The sequence below is a fragment of the Pinus tabuliformis genome, chromosome 7, assembly GCF_031772625.1.
Source record: "Pinus tabuliformis cultivar Carrire ecotype Pingquan chromosome 7, CPIR1, whole genome shotgun sequence".
Taxonomy (NCBI): Eukaryota; Viridiplantae; Streptophyta; class Pinopsida; order Pinales; family Pinaceae; genus Pinus; species Pinus tabuliformis.
In genome coordinates, this window is record NC_142293.1 from 904,157,047 (window position 1) to 904,181,529 (window position 24,483).

At 36.5% G+C, this 24,483-nt stretch overlaps 1 protein-coding gene across 1 annotated transcript in view; it reads left to right on the plus strand.

Moving 5' to 3' along the window:
• LOC149250539 (DNA-3-methyladenine glycosylase (MAG)) overlaps positions 1-17,376 on the plus strand; it is a 97,778-nt gene extending 80,402 nt beyond the window's left edge. The window contains exons 5-6 of the mRNA XM_089459124.1: positions 16,510-16,567; positions 16,710-17,376. Coding sequence (XP_089315250.1) covers positions 16,510-16,567; positions 16,710-16,873 — 222 coding nt within the window. The 3' untranslated portion in view covers positions 16,874-17,376. The remainder of the gene's footprint in view (positions 1-16,509; positions 16,568-16,709) is intronic.
• Positions 17,377-24,483: the final 7,107 nt, after the last annotated feature.

Consider the following 24,483-nt stretch of genomic DNA (forward strand, 5'->3'; position numbering starts at 1 on the left):
TTAAATTCATAAAATTAAATCCATTGGTTATTCTGTTCCATCCAAGTTTTCCAATTTTCATTATTAACTTTGTTGATTGTTGACCTATCTTTCTTTGAATAGGTTTTCATTTCTTCACAGTATCTATACTCTTGCTGATGAGTATACAGATCCCAGTTAAACATTTTCTTATACCATTCATTTGAGGGACCATAAGGACTTATTCCTTTGTATATCTTAAGAAATTGAATGATTTCTTCATTAAAAGGAAGCTGTATTTTACTAGGAATCTTATTCCTAGGATCCAATCTATAGCTGGGGATTTCTTCTAGATATCCTAAGCCTTTTGTAGCAGATTTTCCTACTAATTGAAGCAAAATTTCTTCATGAGCTGAAAAAGGAGTACACTTTGTATATTCTTGTGTTTGATCTTCATGAGCTGAAAAAGGAGTACACTTTGTATATTCCTGTCTTTGATTTCCAGAACATGGAACAAAACGAATCATGTTTATTCTTCTTCTGTCTTTATCCTGTTCTTCTTTTTCATGGGGTTTTGGAAGACTAGGAGTTTGCTGACAAAAGTTAGGAGAACAATGAGGATGACTACATACACATGGTTGTGGAAGCTGTGGAATTTGGAATGCTGATTGCATATTGATTGTTCCATGAGGAACAATATTTGAATGCTAAGATTGAAGAGTTTGTGCAATCATATTTGATAACATATGCATGAAGTTTGGATCAGAAGTAAGATCATATGAAGGACTTGGTGATCCTTCAGGACTAGATGCAATAGAGGACATTTGTGGTCTTACTAAGATTTCAGATTTTGCAGGGTTTTGTATAACAAGAGGAGGAGGTCCACCATGCTCAGACTGTGCACACTCTGATTGGGGAAAGAAATGTGTTCGAACAAGGCCATTATCTTCTCGAATATAAGTTTGAGCAATGATAGGCTGTGGACAGGGAGAAGTACGAATAGAAGCCCAATTTGTGACCCATTCTGTTGGCGGTTTAAGATCTCGATGAGATATCATTTGAGGAGCAACAAGATTTAAGCCATATTCATGAGTGATTAGAGTAGTGAACTTAGAGGTTTCAAAAACTTGTTGGACAATAGAAGGATTGGTCTTCTTATAAAATTTGACGACACATTGCCAATGGATAGCAACATTATTGCTATTATCTTCAAAATCATCATATCCATGTGTTTGGATGCTGAGCATTAGAGCATTGATGGCATTAGGATCATCTAAGGAAATAGAAAAATCAGGAACACAGGACCAAGAAATTGGACCGTAGGCTAATGTTCCTTGACATACTCCAATTAAAGCTTTATGAAAAGTTTTCCATCGGCGATCTAAAACACAAGAGTAGACAACAACGTCTTGACCTTTTCTATGTAGTCGCTGAATTCCAATTTGGACATGACCAAAATGAGCAAAATTGAGACCAGCTTTTAGTGCAGTTGTAAACTTAGATTGCTTCAAGATATTCATTGTTTGAAGCAGACGATTATTACTGGAGGTTTGTAGAATTTCTTCTTTAACCTTATATCTCCAGTATTGTATAGTGTCTAATAATCCCAGATTTGTATAGACATCTTTGGGGTCTATTTTTGTAAAGACCAAGAACCAGACTTACTCTGTTCATTTAATAATGTAGTAGCTTTATCATGGACAACAATGTGAAAACCAGATTGTATTCTTTCATTACATTCCTTCTCTTCTTCTTCTCCAAGAATTTCATCAAAACTTTTATCACTAAATTCATGAAGAGAACTTCGGGCCGGAGAAAAAGTATCCATAACCAATACTTTCTAACAACAGGAAGAAAGCGGAAATACTTTCAACCTCGCTATGATACCAACTACAAAGCACACACAGCGAAAGTGAGAATGCGGAAATAAACAAGATCCGTGACTACCTGCGCAATCTAGCATCACGAATCTGTTGTTGAATATATTTAAATACGAATGCCAACAAGAGTATTAGTTCATAATAAATACCAGGTCTGCTTAATCACTCCAATATCTGACAATTCTTCTGAACAATATCCTCGTGTTGAAACACGAACTCTGGCCCAATGGTCTACTTCTGCGACTTTGCGACTTCTTCAACCTTAACAAGGCTCATACAAGTTCGAGAATAGAATCCAAAACAATTTACAAAGGAGACATAGATTTACAGAAATTGAGGAATCTTTATTGATGAACTTCAAAACTCAAGTATTACAAAGTTGCTTCTCAAGCAAAAAGGCTCTCTAAATTTCTCCAAGCCCAAATGCCTCCCTTCCCTAGTCTTGATCTATTTATAGATCCTCCTAGCATTAGGTTAGGTGATGCCTCCATATCAGATATGAGAGAATCTTACTTTACATCAAAATCAAATCCTTACATCAGATATGAGAGAATCCTGCTTTCGGGTAACCCGGAGGACATTCGCACAGTGATTCAATCATAAAATATTTTATATTTATCCTTATCCCTTTATTTAATTATATATGTGGGATTGATTACACTATAAGAGATTCTTTTTCAGGGAACCTTACGAAAAACCTGTCTGCCACCAAAGTTGGACAAAAAGACATTACAACATGACAAAATGTTCTAGTTGTTCACAAGAATAATGATGTTCTCTGAACCTAGTTAAGGAGTCCTTATTAAAATACTGTGAGTAAATTTCCTCACATTCCCAAATTGGTATTTCAGCATATTCTGGTACTTCATCCTGAAAAAGTAGTGGGCCAAAAGGATTTAAATCTGGATTTATCATGGCATGAAATGACTCATAGTCATGTGAAGAGCCACTCATATTTCCCCGAATCTTTTGAAGAAAAGATTTTGTGTAATAAACCACTGCAAGCATGTGATAATTGGTGATATTGCTGATATCCAAAATCCTTTTGTATAAAATTCCTGATTGATGTGCCCGTGATTCTGTAAATCCAGGAAGTTGTAATAACCGGAGAGAGAATGGGTAAAAACATAGAGCACTGATACCATAAATGTTCCACCATTCTTTAAACCATTCAGGTGTGGGGTCTTGTTCTTCAATTTGTGTAACTTGCATTCCATGGTATCTAAAAGAAAACTGCACATTATAGAAAAACGAGTTAGTTTTATTTTCAAAACACATACTTGTATACCAGGCTTTCTCTTGGCGTTCATAATCTTCAGAGTTCGGAAGGTTGGGTGGCAATAGGAGGCGATCAATGTATATTTCATAGCAGATTAGATTTTCATTTGTATCTTTGTGTAATGTGAAATCAAGATTTCTCAAATCTTGAAGAAAACTTAAAGCTTCAAAAGCTTCATCATTTCTTTGCATTTGATTATCCCATGAGAAATAATCGAGTAGAGGTTTTTGCAGATTCAAAGTGTGATAACCATTAGCACATTCAATGTGAATCTCATTTTCTAATCTGCTTATGACGTTACATCTGAGATTATTTACATCATTTCTCTGTAAAAATTCCCAACTGAGAAGATTTGCAAAGGAATTCTTAACTCCAGAAATGAACTCTACATCAAAACGATACTGGGCCAATGTCATGATCCATCTAACCATTGCTGCATCTTCAAAGTCACATTTATGGATAGCAAACTTAAGGGCTTGGCAATCTGTTTTAACTGTAAAATGTTTATAGATCACAAAATCTTTGAATTTGGCAATGCCAAGGCAGACAGCTCTAAGTTCTTTCTTTAGGCTGGACCAATTTTTTTGTGTAGTTGACCAGATTCCAGAGGCATACTGGCAAATTTCATATTCCATTTTCTTTTTATTAGGATCATGTTGGCAGAAAATTGCACCCCATCCGATATCACTGGCATCTGTAATGATGGTTTTAGGCCATTCTTCATTGATTGTGCTTAAAGGAGAAATATTCCTAATTTTTCCTTTAATTCTTCTCACTGCCTCTGTTAAATCCTCTGTCCAAGGAATTGGATCTTTTTGCAATCTTTTATTCAATAAGACTTTGTCTTGGGCACAATGTCTGACAAATTTGGAGATGTAATTCAAACTACCCAAGAATCTTTGTAGTTGAGTTTTATTAGTGATTCTGTCTGGAAATTTATCTATGAAATCAAGACTATGTTGCATAATGTAATATGATCCATATTGAATCACATATCCCAAGAAATCTATCATAGTCTGAAATAACTTCATTTTTGAATCTGATAAAACTATACCTTTTTCTTTGACTCTCTTGTAGAATATATTGAGATGCTTTATATGAGAGGGAATATCTGCAGAATGAATTAGAACATCATCAATATATTTCTTCAAGAAATCATCCATACCTTCAAAAGTTTCATCCATAATCCTCTGGAAGGCGGATGGAGCATTTACTAGTCCAAAGGGCATAATATTCCATTCAAAATGTCCTTCTGGTACTGAAAAAGTTGTTTTCCACTTATCTTCTTCTTTTATCCCTACTTGCCAGAAACCAGACTTTAAATCAAACTTGGAAAAGATTTTTGATTGTGATATCTGAGACAAAAGCACTAAGGGATTTGGCAAGGGATAAGCATCATAATCAAGAATATTATTCAGAGGCTTGTAGTTTACTACCAATCTTGGTTTTCCTCTGATAATCTCTGAGTGTTTGTTGACATAAAATCCAAAACAAGCAATAGGGCTATGAGATTTTCTAATCAAACCTTTTTGCAGTAAGGATTTTATTTCTTCTTTACAATACCTGAGTTGTTCAGAATTCATCGGTATTGCTTTTGATCTTCTGAGTTTTCCATGAAATTCCTTTTTCAAAGGCAATTCTACTTCATGTTTATGAATATGCCAAAAGGCATTTGGATCTTCAAAACAACAAGATTTTAGTTTATGAGAGATCTCACTTATTTCTTTTTCAAATTTGCCTTTCAGAAGATTTTCATCAATCTTGAGCATTTCTTTCTTCTTCTCCATTTTTTCCAAGGTATTCTATAACCTGTCAATTCTGCTCAATCTATTAGGAGAATTGGAATGAATAAAAGGATAGAAATAATCTATACCTTTGAAGAGAAGAAAATATCCCCATTTCTGTGATTTTTCATCATAAGTGCTTCCATGTCTTCTGAAATTGCTCAGGAAAGGAGTTCCTAAGTACATAGCACAATCAAGCCCTGTGACTAATGGAGCATGAACTTGAATTCCTTCAGATTGAGAAACGAAGACATCTATTATAGCTTCTTCTGTTGTCTTGATTTCTCCATTGACAGTAACAACTCCTGGACACTTTGTCTTTTGTCTTTGAGGATAAGGAATTACAGTGCCGCTTAGTATGTTCAATCTTGAACCTGTATCAATTAGAACCTTCCACCTTTTAATCATCCATCGAAATATTTAAATATTGGGGAAATTCAATTTTTTTATTTAAATGCATTTTAATTAACTCAAAATAGAAATTTTGAGTTACTTTCCCCAAAATTTTGACTTTGACTTAATCCCCAGGGATCAAAGGTTTCAAATTTATCAAAATAATTAATTTACCTTAGTCTCGGGACCTTTTAAAATTTATTTTTTAAGGATCGACGAATTTTGCTTTTGGAGAATTTAAATTTACCTAGGACTTAGAATTAATTAAAATTTTGGCTTAGGATTTTAATTAATTTTTGGCCAAAAAATTTAACTAATTAACCTATGAGGGGATAAATTATTTTTCCAACCTTCAAGACATTTTACATCATGATTTTCATATTTTTTACCTCATAAGGGAGAAAACCCATTTGTAAAAGACCCTCACAGACCACTCACTTCTGCGACACAAATATAATCTAGCATATCAAGTAATCCGTAATAAAATAATCTAACCAAATAGTTAGGATTATTCCCAAATTACTTTTACATAGACTTGATCTAGAACACTAGGACTCGCTTAAGATCTTAGCAACAAAATCCATTCCAGCTTTGGGGTAAGATTGGATGGGAAAACTCTGTTGATCATCCGAGAATAGATCAGTGAGACAAAAAACCTCTCAGAATGGAGATCGTCACTAGAAAGGTAGGTTTACCGAGGTTGTTACATACATGACATGGTTCTGTTGAGATTATTTACATCATATACATGTAGAATGGGTTTACATTATAACAGGATGATCAGGTTGATGACGATAACTGGACGACACAGACACATCGATCAGGCGATATCCCTTTTGCAGAAAGGGGGGTGTACTGCTATGGGGTCATTGACACTAAGTGGTTAACAAATCCTTTATTTAGCTTCTTGACAAATTGTGCCATTTCAATATCATAATCATTGATGCTGCAATCACAATTCTTTCCTTTTCTTGATGTCTTGGATGCCTTGAATGCAACTTCCTTATGAGTTGAATTTCCTGACATCATTTCGTATGTTGTGAGAATTCCATGAAGTTCATCCATTGACAGAGTCCAAATCTTTTAGTTCTTCTATGGCACAAACCTTGGCATCAAACGATCTAGAAGAGATCTCAAGACCTTTTGGTTAATAATATTTTCTTTGACATCTTCACCTAGACCTTTGAGACAATTGACTACCTCATCTACTTGGAGAAAATAAACAAAAATATCTTCCTCATCATTAATCTTTAGACTCTCAAACTGCCTTTTATAGGTTTGAAGCTTTGCCTTTTTGACCTTGTCATCTCCTTCATAAATATGGATGAGCTTGTCCCACATCTCTTTAGCTATTTTAATACCCATAACTTTGGTGAATTCTGAATTTGACAGACCACTTGCTAATAGAATTTAATGCTTTTTCATATGCCAATATGCTTTCTTCCTGTCCGGATTTGTTGGAAGAGGAGATGGGATCTTGTATCCATCTGTGACAGATTTCCAAACTTCGACTCCAACAAACATTAAGAAGTACTCCAGAAGGAAAAATTCGTTCCATCAAATTGGGGGACCGTACCATCTTTTACTGACCATTGTGATGCAAGAATCCTTCTTCCAGTTGTTAGGCTGATCTTAAAGAAGTTGACTCCGATCCCAGTTGTTGGAAATACTTAGAGGGGGGAGGGAGAATCAATATTTCTTTCAATTATAATATTATGTCAGTTAAGATTTTTATCACAAGTTAGACCAAAACACAAGGGATAAAATAAAAAATAATTTTATTGATGAATATAGTGAGGACTCCAATCCTCTAAAAGGACATCTCAATCATCAACTTGTACAACAAAATTACTGACTCCTTCAAGGCTCCAACCTTGAACAAATCCAAGCATCAACTTGGTCAAAATGAGAACTCCAATCCTCCTAGGCTCCAACCTTTCCAATCAGCTTCTGTAAGATGTCTCCAAAATAAGTTTCAAATACACTTCAAAAGAGATCTAGAAAGTCTTCTCAAACCTGCTCCAAGAATGATTCAAGTCTTGCTACAATAAGGCTTCCAAAGGCTGCTCCAACAAAGGATCAACAAGACTGTTCAAAAATATGCTACAACAAGTCTTCAAGTGCGAGTCTTCAAATAAGGCTTCAAGTTTGCTTCAAACACCTCATGAACTTCTTTAAGAATTGGCTCAAAATCTGCCTCAAAGAAGGTTTGGAGAGCTGCTCCAAATAGTCTTCAAAATAGTTTAAAATTTGCTCCAAAAAATACAAAAGAGGCTGCTCCAAAATTGAGGTTATGTTTGCACTCTATAAGATCAAATTGATGACATGTTTGATGCAACATCTATAACCAAGCTAATGCAAATTGTGATACAAATGAACTCATCCAAATGTCGATGTAAGTTGTGACACAGAGGAGCTATCAGAGAATATTGATGCAACAAATGATATAGAAGATCTTATTCGGAAGTTTGATGCAACATGTAATATGGATGAACTCATGCAAATGGTTGGTGTAGCTTGTGACAAACAAGACATAGTACAAATGGTTGCTGCTCATTGTGATACAAAAGACTTTATGGAAATGGAATCTTCTAGTCCATTGATGAAGGAAATAGTGATTGAAGATGGGTCATAAGCACAAGATGGCATCTACACCAGTAGAAAAAGCAAATGCGAAGAAGCAAAAGAACAATCAAATGGTCTTTCCAGGATGTTTGTTAGACCTTGGGAAGAGTTATCATTCAACATAAATTGACATGGCTTGGGATATCACAAAGGAAACAACTTGCATATTCTAGATTTCTCCAATCCAGTTTAGTTTGTGCGTGAAGGATTTCTTGAAGATGTCCAAAATCTTGAACACAAATGCCAACAATGTCAAATATTTGGTCACAGGAGAGTCAGTGTTTTGATCTCCATCCTTGTCTTCATCGTGGGAAGACAAATCACTTATCAGAAAAATGTCGAAAGCAGAAGCATGCTAAGAAGATAGTTAATTATGGATGGACATGTTGAGAAATCTAGGGCATCAAGTATTAGGTAATTTCTCTGAGAGTCGGTGTTTTGATCTCAATCCAGACAAATCACTTATCAGTAAAATGTCGAAAGCAGAAGCAGGATAAGAAGATAGTTAATTATGGATGGATATGTTGAGAAATCTAGGGCATCAAGTATTAGGTGATTTCTCTGAGAGATAACTGCTTGTGAATGCTTTTTACTTCTTAGATTAGATTCTTCTCTTTAGATTATTATTGTGTTCTTCTTTCATCAAACAATTACCAATGCATAAACAATAAAGAGACAAGAGACACAGAATGTAGGCTATTCGCCAGGGCCAAAACCTCTCCACTTGAGAGGAAAACCCACACAAATTATTCTTCTTATAGAGACTCCAATTGACGAATACCAAGACCAAGACCCTTGACCTATTCAACCTCTCCAAGACCAAGACACCTAGCTTCTTGATTTTGACCTCTATTTAGAGTCAAAGATAATCAACTGCTTGCTCCTTCTACTTCTGCTTCAGCGTCCTTATAGATCTTGGCTTCCTTGTCTTTGCTTCAGAGCTCAGCTTCTCGGCCCTAATTCAGGGGCCTTAGTACATGTAGATGGCCTTTTTTGCACCTTGATTTCCTTTGCTTAGGGTAGAGACCTTTCCTTGCTTAACTCGACCGCTCCTTCTTCTGCAATTCGGCTACCTAGATGACTGAAGTATTTTGATCCTTTTCCTATAGTAAACAGTCCTGCAATCTCGTGTTTGTGAAGTTAAGTTGGCCCACAAAATAGTCCCAATTCAATTAAAAAAACTTAGCTGCTTTTTCTTCTTTCCTCGCTAGAAATTCAGCTCCCTTGATAACATTCGCACTTCAGATCTTGACCGAACTCTGAAATTTTGTGCTGGAATGGAGTATGAACAACCCTATTTATAGTTGTCTATCATCATAATTAGCTGGCATGTGGGAGGGTGAGTCGACGTGTCATTTGTAGGAAATATAATTATCTTTCTTGAAGGGAGGAGGAGACTTAGTCTTGGTCTTGGAGGGCTTTCTAACTTATTTAAGGACTTATATAAATATATAATATGCCCAAGAAGGGTCCTTCATACATGACATTGACTCAATTTGACTTTACGGCCAATCCTAAGGACTCACAATGGGAGTCATACTAAAAATAAAATTCCTTGCTCATGAAATCCGTGAGACAAGTATTACAATAATAATTTTATTTTTCTTCTTTTCATCAATTACATAAAATCACAATTACACGTCATTATGAAGACTGAACCTAGTTACTTTTCAACACTCCCTCTTAACTAGGGAGGTATTCATAATGGATCCTGGTCATTCTCAATCTGAAGAATTTCTCATAAGAAGAGTTGGATTGGTAACCCATCTGTATAACATCATATCAACCAGCTAACAGCTCCATCTCTCCACAAGATTAGAGCATAATGCTGGTGAGACCAATGATGTATAGACACTCTCATCATTGTCTCTCTCGGAACATACCCCACTTGTGTTCTCGGGGTGTTTTCCACCAGAACTATTCTTATCTTGGATTCCTAGTCCTCAAAGAATGCCAGTCTTCAATGATTACTCTTATCTTGGATGCCCTAATACATCCTTAAAGAGCATCGGATGCCATATGTTTACCCAATCCTCCATTTTGTCTTCCCAAGTGAAGACAAGAATGATGTGTCTATCTCTCCCTCTTAATTAGGGAGGACATATCTATTCCAATAAAGTAATGTATTCATTCCTACAGAAAGAATGTACCTAAGCTCCCTCTAGGCTTAGGAATTTCCAAGTTTCTTCCAAGTAAGAAACTTGTTTCCAGGCTCCCTCTTAATTAGGGACCTATAGTAGCTCCTCAGGAGCAGAAAATGGGACAACCCACTGCTTGAAGAACTCCTCATGATGTCATGAGCTTCTTTTCGTTATCTAGGAGTTTTCATGTTTGGGATTTTTACATAGGGCACCGACCATCCATCACTTTCATCCATGAGTCAGCCATGTCATCATCAGAAAGTGATCCATCAGTCCATATTTGGCCTTCCTTCATGCATTGTTTACTTAAGGATCTTTCATCCTACTACATGTGCATCGGTGGTGGAAGACATCCATAGATCTTCCCTCAACAACCTTGCATAAACTTATCCATATATTTGTTCAAAAATAAAGGAATGAACATTAAAAACAATATTACCTTTGTGATGATCTTTCATCATGACATCTTTTAGTGTGCATCAGCATCTTGCATACATGTCGACACATCTCCCAAAGATATATATTGTCAAGGGTCTCTTTCCTTTTTAGACTCCATCCGAGTCTTCATATATTCCATGGAGATATCCTAGTCAAATCTTCTTGGTCTTTCGGATGTTGATTGCCTTTACCATGGTTGCATATTCCATGATCTCTTCTTTCCTTTCTTCACACATTTCATTCCCAGGAGCTTCCAATAAAAGTTCCTCAAGTGTAGTCAACCACCTCATTCTTCATATGAGGACATGTTATGTTTATCTAGTAAATGTGTGACCCATGCATTTCTGCATCCCTTTGAGGGAGGAGATCCTTCCTTTTGATTATGCTCTCAAAATGGAGCGTTGATCCATGTTCCTTGCAACCATATGAATCGACTTCCACAATATCAAATGTAAGCATACATACCTCATTTTTTTTCCTTTAGGTCGTCCAAACTTCCTACAACAACTTTCTTGATTGAAAGAGCTTCAATCCCTTGATCTGTTTCACCTTTATGTCATCATACCATCATCCCATGAATTCCACAAGTTTGGAGTTCTTGATGAAACACTTGCTTCTCCTCTTGATTGGTGGACCTTTCAATGAAGATTCCATCAAAGAATCTTGAGGATCTAAAGTATCCCCATCAACAGATGTTCCCTTTTCACAAATGTATGATGAACCTTGTACTAGATGACCTTTGCCACTTATGTTCCCAATGAGATTCCCAAGAGCTATATCCTTGACTTCCATAGATTCTATCCATCTTTCATTCTTCTCTATGATGATGTCCCGAGCTCTTGCTTTCAATGCTTCCATGATGGCTTGATGCATCCCATTTAGTGAATAGCCATATCTTACAGCAGAAGACTTAGGAACTTGAAAATAACTTAGGTGAGGAAGACTATCTCAGTAATATAGATCTCTTACTTCTTCTTTCTTGGACTTCTTCTTTTCATCTTCCTCTACTTCTTTGGCGATATGAGCTTCATCTCTTCCTCTTTTGTTGCCCTTCTTGACCTTAGGACAATCTCTTTTATAGTGCCCATATTCCTGACACCCATAACTTTGAATTTTAGACATGTCCCTTTTCTTTTTGCAAGAACCAAACTTTCCAAATTTTCCCTTTCTTCTTGTCATTGCAGCATAAGCTTGATTTTGTTCACCTGCTCTCACATCAGATTTGGCCTTTAGTCTAGATTCTTCAATCTTGCATAGTGACCATAGATCCTAGAATGGAGTGACTTCTTTCTTTCCATAAATACTTGAATTAAAGTTACCCCACTCCTCCGGTAGTGCATTTAAAACAACTGTAGTCATTTCTCTATCAGACACGACTTCTCCCAAATCTTGTAGTTGATCCCGGATCTCAGATATCTTCATAAAGTATGAGGCTATTCCATCTTCCCTTAACATCTTCAGCTTGTAGAGTTCTTGCCTTAATGAGATGACTTCTCCAACAGTTCTTACAGAATATAACTCTACCAGTTTGTCATAGATTTCTTTTGAAGTTTTGAGTTTAGATACATATGGGATGAGGGGATCCTTGATGAATTCTATGAGAATCCTTTGAGCCCCAATCTCCCCTTTCATATACTTCGCAAGAGCTTGAGCATCTTCCTCTCTTGGTTTAGTGATAGAACCTTTGACATGTTCCATAACCTCATTTTCAATGAGATTCAGATCTGTCCTTTTCTTCCATGCAAGATAGTTTGAAGCCCCAACCAATTTGTTGCTTTCCTTGCAAAAAGACATTTTGACAAATTCAGATGTGGACATAAATATACTTACTTGATAGGATGCTCCTTCTTCTTGCTGCTTCCTTGACATTGATGATGATAGAAAACTTCTCCTCGATGAAGGTAGTTTTCTTCAAGAATGATCCTTAATCCCATAGAGAGTGAGATGATACCACCTTTTGATCTAGCTTCCTTTGGATGAATAGTCTTTAAAACACTTTGACTTGAGTAGATGTAGGGTTTTGGCTTTCTCCCTCTTGATGACGATCTCAATACTTCTTTGTAGACTTCTTTGATCTAGGGTTATGATGCTTCCTTTGACTTCAAGATGATCTTCGCTTTGATGCCTTCCTTGAGATTTGATTCTTGAGTGTCTCTTGATAAGATTCCCTTCCTTGACTTAGTCACCTTAGCTCTGATACCATGTTGAGAAATCTAGGGCATCAAGTATTAGGTGATTTCTTTGAGAGATGCCTACTTGTGAATGCTTTTTACTTAGGTTAGATTCTTCTCTTTAGATTATTTTTGTGTTCTTCTTTCATCAAACAATTACCAATGCATAAACAATAAAGAGACAAGAGACACAGAATGTAGGCTATTCGCCAGGGCCAAAACCTCTCCACTTGAGAGGAAAACCCGCACAAATTCTTCTTCTTATAGAGACTCCAATTGACGAATACCAAGACCAAGACCCTTGACCTATTCAACCTCTCCAAGACCAAGACACCTAGCTTCTTGATTTTGACCTCTATTTAGAGTCAAATATAATCAACTGCCTGCTCCTTCTACTTTTGCCTCGACTTCCTTATAGATCTTGGCTTCCTTGTCTTTGCTTCAGACCTGCAGCTCCTCGGCCCTAATTCAGAGGCCTTAGTACATGTAGATGGCCTTCTTTTGCACCTTGATTTCCTTCGCTTAGGGTAGAGACCTTTCCTTGCTTAACTCAACTTCTCCTTCTTCTGCAATTCGACTACCTAGATGACTGAAGTATTTTGGTCCTTTTCTTGTAGCAAACAATCCTACAATCTTGTGTGTGTGAAGATAAGTTGGCCCACAAAACAGTCCCAATTCAACTCAAAACACTTCGCTGCTTTTTCTTCTTTCCTCGCTGGAAATTCGGCTCCCTTGATGACCCTCGCACTTCAGATCTTGACCGAACTCATCTCTGAAATTTTGTGCTGGAATGGAGTATGAACAACCCTATTTATAGTTGTTTGTCATCATAATTAGCTGTCATGTAGGAGGGTGAGTCAACATGTCATTTGTAGGAGATATAATTATCTTTCTTGAAGTCGACTTGAGGAGGAGACTTAGTCTTGGTCTTGGAGGGCTTTCTAACTTATTTAAGGACTTATATAAATATATAATATGCCCAAGAAGGGTCCTTCATACATGACATTGACTCAATTTGACTTTATGACCAATCCTAAGGAATCACAATTAGAGTCATACTAAAAATAAAATTCCTTGCTCATGAATCCCATGAGACAAGCATTACCATAATAATTTAATTTTTCTTCTTTTCATCAATTACATAAAATCACTATTACACACGTCATTATGAAGATCGAACCTAGTTTCTTTTCAATACGATAAATTCTTGGAAATAGAATCCATAGGTAAAGAAGTTGCATAAGTCTTACCACCTAGTCAAGATAGAGGTAAAAGCATAGAAAAAAGAAATAGAGAAAGAAAAAAGCTATCAAACAGTTATTCTAGATGATTTTGGGCATGGCGCGGATCATGTTCTATATGTTCTCTAAAGTCAATGATGGTACTTTCCACATCTCAAGGCGGGGAACACAATGATAAATAGAAACTCTCCTACCCCTTTAAGGGGGGTGATAAATTGATAGAGTAAAGATGGATAGTGGTCATCGAAGGAACCACCACATTATTTAAATCAAATTGGTTAGTGTTCATTCCAGACCACCACATTGTTCAAATGAAAATGGTCAGTGGTGAACCAGAAACCATAGCATTATTCAAAGCAGATTGGTTACTGGCCATCCAAAAACCACCACGTTATTCATAGAAGATTGGTTAGTGGTAAAGCATAAACTACTAGTTTCAATGGATGATGGTTAGTGGTCAACCAAAAAAACCACCAAATGAAGTGAAAATGGTTAGTGGTCAACCAACAAAACCACCACCTAAAGAATCCAAAACTACTTCTCACCTTACAAGTGACAGGGGGGAATATTAAATGTCAAAGATTATAGGCAGGATTCAAGATTGGAAGTCCTATCAGTCAATCACAATTTCAATCAACATTTGGGAATTCCAGCATAACAAATGGGCTCCTCAACAACAATCATTTCAGTTATTCATTGGGAATGTTCAAACATAACAGCTATTCACTTCCAGATATTGGCGGTTTTTTTGGCATATCTTCATCAAAACTCAATTCAACAGTTTTAGGTTGAAGATGACAAAAAGTTATTGGACTTGTGATTGAGGGGGGAAATATTAGACTACGAGTCCCTAGCAATGTTATCATAACTGAACTGGTCATCGAACCGGAAAACCTTGTGGACTGGGAATTGGTCGGAACCAGACCCAAACTAGAAAAAAAACGGTTTACCAAAAACACATCAAATATTCATATTTTAAAGAAAAACAGATATATTCATGTCCATCCATATGAATCCAAACCATTTATACACAAATATGCAAAAGTTATCATTTATATAGCAAGTAATAGTGCATATAACCAAAATAACACTTAGTGCAAAACATCACTGAACCAAAAATGTTACAAACATCAATAAGCAGGCTCTAAAAGGCCTTTATAGTCCAAAATAACCTCTGAAAATCCTCTAAAATCAACGATGTAGCAGCCCCAACAAAATAAAATAAAATTCTTCCACCAGCTCCAAAAACCACTGAAGAAAACCCAAAGATCTCTGGGAAAAAAAAATCTTTGAAGTAGCTCGAAAATCTGCCAACCCAACAACTCTCCAAGACTCCAATCAGCTCTTCAAATCTGCAAAAAATCTCCATTAGAACAACCCTGCTTAAAACTTTTCAAATTCTCTTCACCCAACTCAGCTCAAGAATTGCAAGACTCGAATGAATAGTGTGAGTGAAATAGAGGGGGTGGGGGTGCTTAAATAGCTTTAGGGGGTGCTAGAGTAGCGTTAGAAACTAGGAAAAAAAATGTTTTTTTATGCCCAAGCCGTGCGGCCGCAGGCCTTGCAGATCGGCGGAACCGGTTTGATATCGAAACCGGTTGGTTTGGTGACGAAACCAGCTGGTTCGATACCAAAACCAGTCGGTTTGGTGACAAAACCAGCCGGTTCGGTACCGAACTGCTCGTTTCCGGTTCGAAGGGCCGGTTTGAACTAGTTTTGCCCCCAAACTGGTCGGACCGGCTGGTTCCGATAACATTGGTCCCAAGACAATCACAAACCTGAGACCACATAGACAAGAGTTGTAATCCTAATCTTTGATGAGGTGTTGTCACGATCCATTGATGAGTTGTTCGTGAGATCTAGATCTAAACTGGTCTAATTGATGTACTATATATATTCAGATCCTGAAATTAATACAATGTAAGAAGAATGACTTAAGGCCTTTTCTGCCATTTTGTTGTTTTGTCTTGCTTACCTAATTCTTAACATTGTCTCTAATTGCTTGCGAGTTGCGAGATGCTAACTGAAGCTTACATATCAAGTCGTCCTTTTGTTTTGTTTTGGCAAAGTGTTTGTCTTCCGAATTCTCTTCCTAGTGCATATATGATATTTGTAGGATAATTGAGGTTAACACAAATATATTTTATAGCAACTGAGACTCACCCATAAGTGTTTAGCAGGTGTTGTTACTTCCTATTTGGGTAAATTTTCCTTTTTCTCAAGGATGTTTCACACTCTATAACTTGGCTATGAGCAGTTTTTTATTCCTATTATCATGCCAGTGTATTCTTCCCAGAATTTTACGGAGTGCTCTCTTACTTTGCAAGACCTGTGCATGCGGCTTGCATCATGATTGTATTTTAGAATTCCTTATATGGTTGCATTTGAGGGCAGAGATATATACTATATAGGTCGGCTAAAATATGTTTGTCTTCTCGAGTTGCGATAAGTTTAATAGAACACTATAAGTTACATACGTAGGTTGGGCCTATTCTGGGCATGTGCATGTATGCACGTAATTGGTTTTAAGGGAATTGTAGTTCGGACATATGGTTTTTTTAAAATTGTCTGTCCTGTCATACTGCTTTTCTTTTGGCAGGTTGGCCAGGCATTAGGCCTTACGACAGAATGGTCAAATCATCCACTTTACACCTCTGGTGAGTGAATCTTTGTTATCTAATTATTTTCTTCGCTGCTATGCTTTCAAATATTAGACTTATTTTTAGAAATTAGAGTACATACCAGGACAACAATATATCGAGTCTGACAAAATGGTGTTTGTTTTCATTGGGCATTCAGGTGGTTTGGAGGTTTTGGATGGACCTGCACCAGATAAGATACTAGTTGGACCAAGAGTAGGGATTGAATATGCATCTCCAGAACATGTTCAAGCTTTATGGAGATTTGCTATTGGAGGAAGTGCTTGGATAAGTGCCCCACGCAACACACTCAGACCTGCCTGATTTGATGCATATATTGTTTACTCCTCTCATGGTAACTACAAGCAGGACCTACAGTGTAGTTAAAATGAAGCTCCATGCTCTATTACCACACTCCGGTGAGCATCTGTGGAATCAGATCATCAAACAGGCATTTTGTCCAGAACATGGAGAGATTTTGTTAGTGTTTAGTGCATGGATAGCTACTGAATATATCTTTTGGCCTCCTTGAATGGACATGTATGGAAATTTCTCTCTGTGTTTGTCAATTGTGATGTGAAAAAGACAAGGCATTATTTCTGTGCAAGGAAAGTTTGAACCTTCAGTCACCTGATCGACAAATTAGTGTGAAGTTGGTGTACTTTATATTCTTTGCTTTGTTTCCTAGTTACATTACAAGACATGCTATATATAAAAGATCTGAGAATGCAGAGAATTTAAATACTGATTATATAATTATTCCAATTTTGCAGCATACTGTACCATTTCTCTTTATAAAAGCTATGGAGCGACAGCTATAAAACCTATTGAATGATCATCTTATTTTACTTCTTTACTAAAAAAAATCCTTTATTTTACTTGTCTTGAATATTGAAACAGTACAAGACAGCAAGCTAAACTTCAAATTTCTATATGCTTATAGCATAAAGAAATTAAATCTTTGAATACAAATTTATAATGCCTTGTATCCAAGGAGATGGCGAATATTGCACAAAGCAAGATCTCTCACAAAACTGTATCTATGATACTCAACTTTATGCAAGCTCCATATGGGACACCCCTTTAATTTTTTATTTTTAAATTTGCTTTTTCTCCATTCTATAGGTTTGTTGTTTCCATCACCCTAAAATTTCATTTGAGTATAAGGAAAAAAATTAGTTCAGAACCCATTGCAATTATACAACCTACAGGAAAGTATATAACCCACATGTATTACCACATCTTTTGTTCACTCGAAGGATTGGTTATTGCTAATCTGCTAAAAATGTTTCCCAGTTGCTATGGCACTTATTATCCAGGCTCCCTGGGAAATAATGATGGGGACTCTCTCTTTAGGGATGGCAAACTGGATTTGATATGAAACTGCGATCACTTTTAATAATGCAGATTGAATAGGCAATCTAGGGACTCCAAACTCATTTAACAACTGGCGGAGCCTGTGGGTATGGCTTCCCTTTCCTTTGTGTTCAATCCCATGAAATGAAATTGTGTTAGATGACATGGAAATGGAAATCGATATGAGAGTACTTAATGACTAGGGGCTTTGCTTGTTTCAATCTAGGAAGGAAAATCCAATTCCTTCTCTTGAATTGAATGACAGTGCGCTAACTCCATGTTGCTTTATCGTGATTGAATGAACACTGCATAGCCAGTTGAATATGATACTCCAATTGAATCAAGCAACCGAGGAAGGCTACGAGAAGATGCAGTCCACGTTACCCTGCTTTATACTCCTTGGAGTAAAGATCTTTCAATGAACCTTTTTTCCATATGGATTGAATGAACAAATAACTTGAATCAATTGGGGCTGGCACCTTACATTTCCTTTTCCATTGGAGGATTGTACATTCGATACATAAGTGGGCAGGAGGAGGTGTGAGGAACTTGATTTGATCGTCCATGATCGGTAGTGAGTGATTTGAAAATGAAGATTTAGAAACAAAAAAATCAGCTCTATTCTTGTTTTCTTCTTGAAATGAAGATGAAAACTTGCTCACCTTCCTTATGTAAGGTGAGCAGTTCCTCCAGTCTTTTCAGTTTTTGTTTTTGTTTTTTGTTTATTATATATATATATAAATTTTTATTTTCAGGGATTGGTAAGCAACAGAATACAGGTGTCTTGTAAGCTGGGTAGGACTTCCATAAACGACAGTTAGGGAGGTACAAGTAGACCAGAAAAGGTAGGTAGGTTGGTAGAAGTTTATTCTTCTACTTTATATTACTAGGCAATAGACGAGAGAAACACAAATGAAGACAATACATGCATCAAGGCAATTCCTCTTCGTCGAAGATCAGGATTGAGGCAAGGCGAGTTTGTTACCCTTCTCTTCCAAATAAACTACTAGATCCTTGATAAGGCCCACACAAGGGGCTTGCCTATTTAGTATTATCCATTATTGTGTTATGGCTGGATAATCTTTGGTAACCATTTATCTTTTGGAAAATGTAACTAGGTTCGGTCTTCATTAAATGTATTTGAGTCATTTTGTAATGTATTTGTCAAAAGAATAAAGAATTTTATTATTACTATTGTGACTTATTAAAGCATGAGTTTCATGTTTAGGTCACCATGTTTTACGTCAAATATCCCATTGAGGACTTCTATGATCTATTTTGAGTCAATAGAGTCATTGTACTTTTAAAGAGACTCTTCTTGGGCTTTTGAATCTTGTAAAAAGGTTTAGTATTGAGTCAAAAATAATTTATGTATCCTCCACATCAAGTTGGCTTAGAAGAGATCAAGTCGGCCTAAGGACATCAATTCGACCTCCCTTGAAGCCTATAAATAGAAGCAAATCGAATTCATTTGGAACACACTCTCTCATAAGAAATTTCGATATCTCTTGAAGCCGGAAGAAGTGAGAAGTAGAAGGAGAAGAAGAAAAACGAAATTTTGGTGCCTCTCTCTCTCTGTTTTGTGCCCTAGTTTGGGAGATCGAAGTCTTCCAAGTTTCGCTGATTCTGGAAGCTCCCTGATGTCGGAAGCCACTACATAGTCAAAGTTGCTGAAAATGAGGTCGAAGGTCTGGGAGGCTGCCTTGGTGTGGAGGGAAAGTTTGGTCTTTGTCTAGGGTGAAGAGTTTCAAAGAATACTATTGAAAGGAAGATAATTTTGACTGCGTTTTCCCCTCGGGGGTTTTTCTCTAGCATAGCCCCTACATCTGGTGTCCATTGTTTTATGTGCTATTTATTTGGTAATTGCTTGATGAACTAAAAGAAAGAAGATATAAAGAATCGTAATAATAAATCAAGAACATCACAAGTAATTATCAAGAATAAGAAAATCTTTCTTCTTTTTTGATTTTCTAACATGGTATAGAGCTTTGGTGAAGAAAGAAGAAAAAAGGCAGTCTCAAGCACTTGATCAAGGAACCATTCAAAAGGACTATCTTAGGGAAAGAGTATACTATATTCAAGGAAGATGTCTAACACAATCAAGGGAGAGAACAAACTTGAACGAGCCTCAAACTACAGGTCTTGGAAGAAGAGGATTGACCTCATCCTTGAAAAGAACAAGGTTCTAGACTTGGTCAAAGGAAAAGTAAAGAAGCCTACAAGAGATTCCAGTGATGCTGACAAAGTAAATTCCAGGGAACTAAGATTGGTGGCCATGACTCTAATGGTAGAAGGAATAAAGGACAACCTTGTTCCATTCATAGCCAACATCAATCATGCTTAGGAAATGTATGAAGCTTTGTCAAAGTTATTCACTATTAAGAACATTGGTGAAATAAAAAGTTTGAAGAATGAGCTAAGGACCACAAAGATGACTAAAGAAGACACAACGACCTTATTCTTTATGAAAATAACAAGAGTCAGGGATGATCTTTTGGCCATTGATGAAATTTTTCCAGACAAAGAAATCATTATCACTGCTCTATTAGGATTGCCACCTACTTGGGGTGCATTTGCTACAAGACTTAACAATTGGAAGGAATCTCCCACTTTTGAAGAACTGTGAACTACCTGCAGTCAGGAAGAATTAAGGATCTCATTATTTGCCAATCCTGAAGGAGTATCAAATGCCCACATTGCTCAACACAAAGGAAAGAAATTGAAAGGACCAAGGAAGAAGTTAGACATGTCCAAGGTAGAATGTTATCAATGTCATAATAAGGGTCACTATAGGAGTGTCTGTCCTGACAATCCAAGAAACAAGAAGAGATAAAGAGACTAAGCCAACATTGTTGAAGAAGGAGACCCAAAGAAAGTCAAACCCAAAGAATTTGATATAAGGGACTTACACTATTAAGTCCATTGCTTTTTGTCTTAGATATTATATTTTATATTTTTGATGTTTTAGAATTTATAGGTTTTAATTTTCTTTTTTTTTATAAGTTTATAGGTATCCCTTAAGATTTGGAGGGAGCCCCCACCAACTCCTAAAGATAAGTATCTCATTTCCTTTCAGTTTTTGGTTTCATATACTCATTTAGTTTTTATTTATATTAAATACTAATCACCATTCTCCCTCTATTGCTTTGATTAGGAAGACATCTGCTATATCCTTAAGGAGTAGGGAAGAAAGCCACCCAAGATAAGGTTTGTGAAGAAACAATGACTTCTTTATAATAAATGTTTATTCATTTGACAATCTATTACTGACATTATTGTGTCTAGCTATATTGAATTTGATTGATTCTTGTTCTGGGTGGTTCATCACTTGATAAATCTACCCCACTCTTATTCTTAACTGATTGTATAGAACCCTAGACAGTTTCTCTGGAAATCCTTAACCTAAGGGTATGTTAATGTGAATGTCTGAAACCCTAAACTACTTAGGGATATTGTGAAATGCTATTTGAAGTTTTTGTTGATGATGTCATGATTGGGATTTCGGTATGATCATGAAATCTTAACTTGTTACGGTTGAATTATGTTTGTCTGAGATCTCGAACCTTTTGGAATAGTAGGTTTTGTTTTGCTTTGTTATGAAACCCTATATATTTTGGGTGTGGTTGGGCCTATAAGCAAAAACTTTGTTATGAAAGCAAGATCCTAGGAATGAAACCCTAGGTATATATGTGCCCATTTGGTCGGAACCCTAGCTTGGTCTAGGTCAATATATGTCTAATGTATTAATGTTGTCTGACATATGATATGCTTATGCATGATAATGAATTCCTAGATATGTGCGTTGACCTAGTCATTGATGGTCATCAGTCTTAGGATTCAATATAAGTCCTTGTATGAGATTCTAGGATGATGATATTTGGAAATCTAGGGTTTTGCAGCGAAATCCTAGTAGTAGTTAAATTCTCTAGTATGTGTGTAGTTAAATTCTCTAGTATGTGTGATATAACAATTTGAGATCTATTTATATACAAACTATTAAGATTGTGAAAATGAAATTCTAGGGTTTTGGAATTAAACCTTAGTAGAAGTAAAAATATCTGATGTATGATAATAATATGATGATTTGAGATTTGTGTAAGATTGATGAAATCTGAGTTTTAGTTGGGATTGATGTTTGATTGAAAATATGGGGTTTGCAACTAACCCTAGTGGAAGCTGGTCATGTTAATGACTAAGCTGTGATTGGTTTTGATTGATTCTCTTGTATGAAATCTAGGATTTGTATGAAACCCTAGTGGAAAGTCTAACATATGAATTCTGAAAGTTGTTAGATGCCTTGTAGATCTATATTTGTTTGAATTGTTTCTAGGGTTTGCTATAAGTTGTAGTAGGGTATGAGACACCTTTGAAATAAACATTGAAACCCTAGATGAAATGAAAGTTGTTATGAAGTAGTCTAGGGTTTATGATAAAGTCCCTAACAAGATGTTGAAGAATATGTGTTTCTTGTTTAAGTTTGGGTATATGATATATGTAAGGTTGAAATGCTTCCGTAATTCTGATATGGCTAACTTCATGCTTCTATAGTTTTGGTTGTACTTGCTATCTAAGTTGTGTAGGTACACAATCTTCAATATGGTGAAGATGTTCGTTGATGTGATAAGCATGATGGGGATGATGATAACTTTGATGAAATGGTTGGAAGCCACGAAAGATTCTCCGATGATGAAAAGAAGAAGAGATCTCCCTAAGATTAAGAGGGAGTCTGGATAAAGAGATGCTCCCTGGTTGAGAGGGAGGGCATAGCTTGGTTTTGATTGAAGAATGAATTTCAGAGGATATGTTGCTGCATGGGAAGTAGGAAAGGAAAGTGTATGATTGAGGAATCTTCTGTCAGAGATTTGGTTGATAGTCCTACTATGAAAAGTTGAGAAGCAACATCAAGTTGTTTGGAAAACCCCGAAGGTTTGTATTTGATTATGTACATATGTAAGTATATTATTAATTGGGGTTGTGTTTGTATAGGTGAATCTCTTGAAGGTGTTGATAGCATGAAGGTTACCAATCAGTTGGATTGGGAGAGACTGGTCATCCTTGATCTGCTGGATCAAGGAGTGTTGAGGCTTTGTGAGTGAAGCATTGCCTGGAAAACATATGGCCGACACTTTGTGTTGATGTCTAGGTCTCCAAGTTGGAAAAGGCGGTGTTGATTATAGAGCTCTGTTTTTGGATACACACCTTGATCTTTGGGTTCGTGGCTAGCAAGTAAGCCTGATGGTACCTAGAGAGGTTGAAAGCTTGAGTCCATCTTATTCCCACTTGGATAGATTACCTTGGTCAGGAATCTAGTCCGTGGCATTGCGGTGCCTAAATTGTTGAGAGACCAATGGATAGATTTCCCTGGTTAGGATTCTAGTCCATGGCATTACGGTGCCTAAATTTCTTCATGGTTCATATATTTGAGATATTCTTTTTACTTTTATATGATGAATACCTCCCTAGTTAAGAGTAAGTGTTGGAAAATGTAACTAGGTTTGTTCTTCATTAAATGTATTTGAGTCATTTTGTAATGCACTTGTCAAAAAAATAAAGAAAAGAATTATTATTATTATTATTGTGACTTATTAAAGCATGGGTTTCATGCTTGGGTCACCATGTTTTTGGTCAAAATCCCCACTGAGGACTTCTAGGATTTATTCTGAGTCAATAGAGTCATTTTACTTTTAAAGAGACCCTTCTTGGGCTTTTGAATCATGTAAAAAGGTTTAGTATTGAGTCAAAAATAATTTATGTGTCCTCCACATCAAGTCAGCCTAAGGACATCAATTTGACTTCCCTTGAAGCCTATAAATGGAAGTAAGTCGAATTCATTTGGAACACATTCTCTCACAAGCAATTTCGATATCTCTTGAAGCTAGAAGAAGTGCAAAGTAGAAGAAGAAGGGGAAGGAAGTGTGAGTTGGGTGGAGTCTAAGGAGAAGAAGAAAAACGAAATTTTGGTGCCTCTCTCTCTCTATTTCGTGCCCTATTTTGGGAGATCAGAGTCTTCCAAGTTTCGCTTCGCCGGAAGTTGCTTGATCTCAAAAGCTGCCTGATGCTGAAAATTGCTACATAGTTGAAGTTGCTGGAAAGGAGGTCGAAGATCTGGGAGTTTGACTTGGTGTGGAGGGAAGGTTTGGTCTTTGTCTAGGGTGAAGAGTCTCAAAGAATACTATTGGAGGTAAGAGAATTTTGACTGGGTTTTCCCCTTGAGGGGGGTTTTGCATTGGCATAGTCCCTACATCTGGTGTCCATTTTTTTATGTGCTATTGCTTTGGTAATTGCTTGATGAACTAAAAGAAAGAAGATATAAAGAATCATAATAACAAATCAAGAACATCAAAAGTAATTATCAAGAATAAGAAAATCTCTCTGCTTTTTGATTTTCTAACATGGTATCAGAGCTTTGGTGAAGAAAGAAGAAAAAGGAAGTCTCAGCACTTGATCAAGGAACCATTCAAAATGACTATCTCAGGGAAATAATCTACTATATTCAAGGAATATGTCTAACACAATCAAGGGAGAACAAACTTGAAGGAGCCTCAAACTACAAGTCTTGGAAGAAGAGGATTGACCTC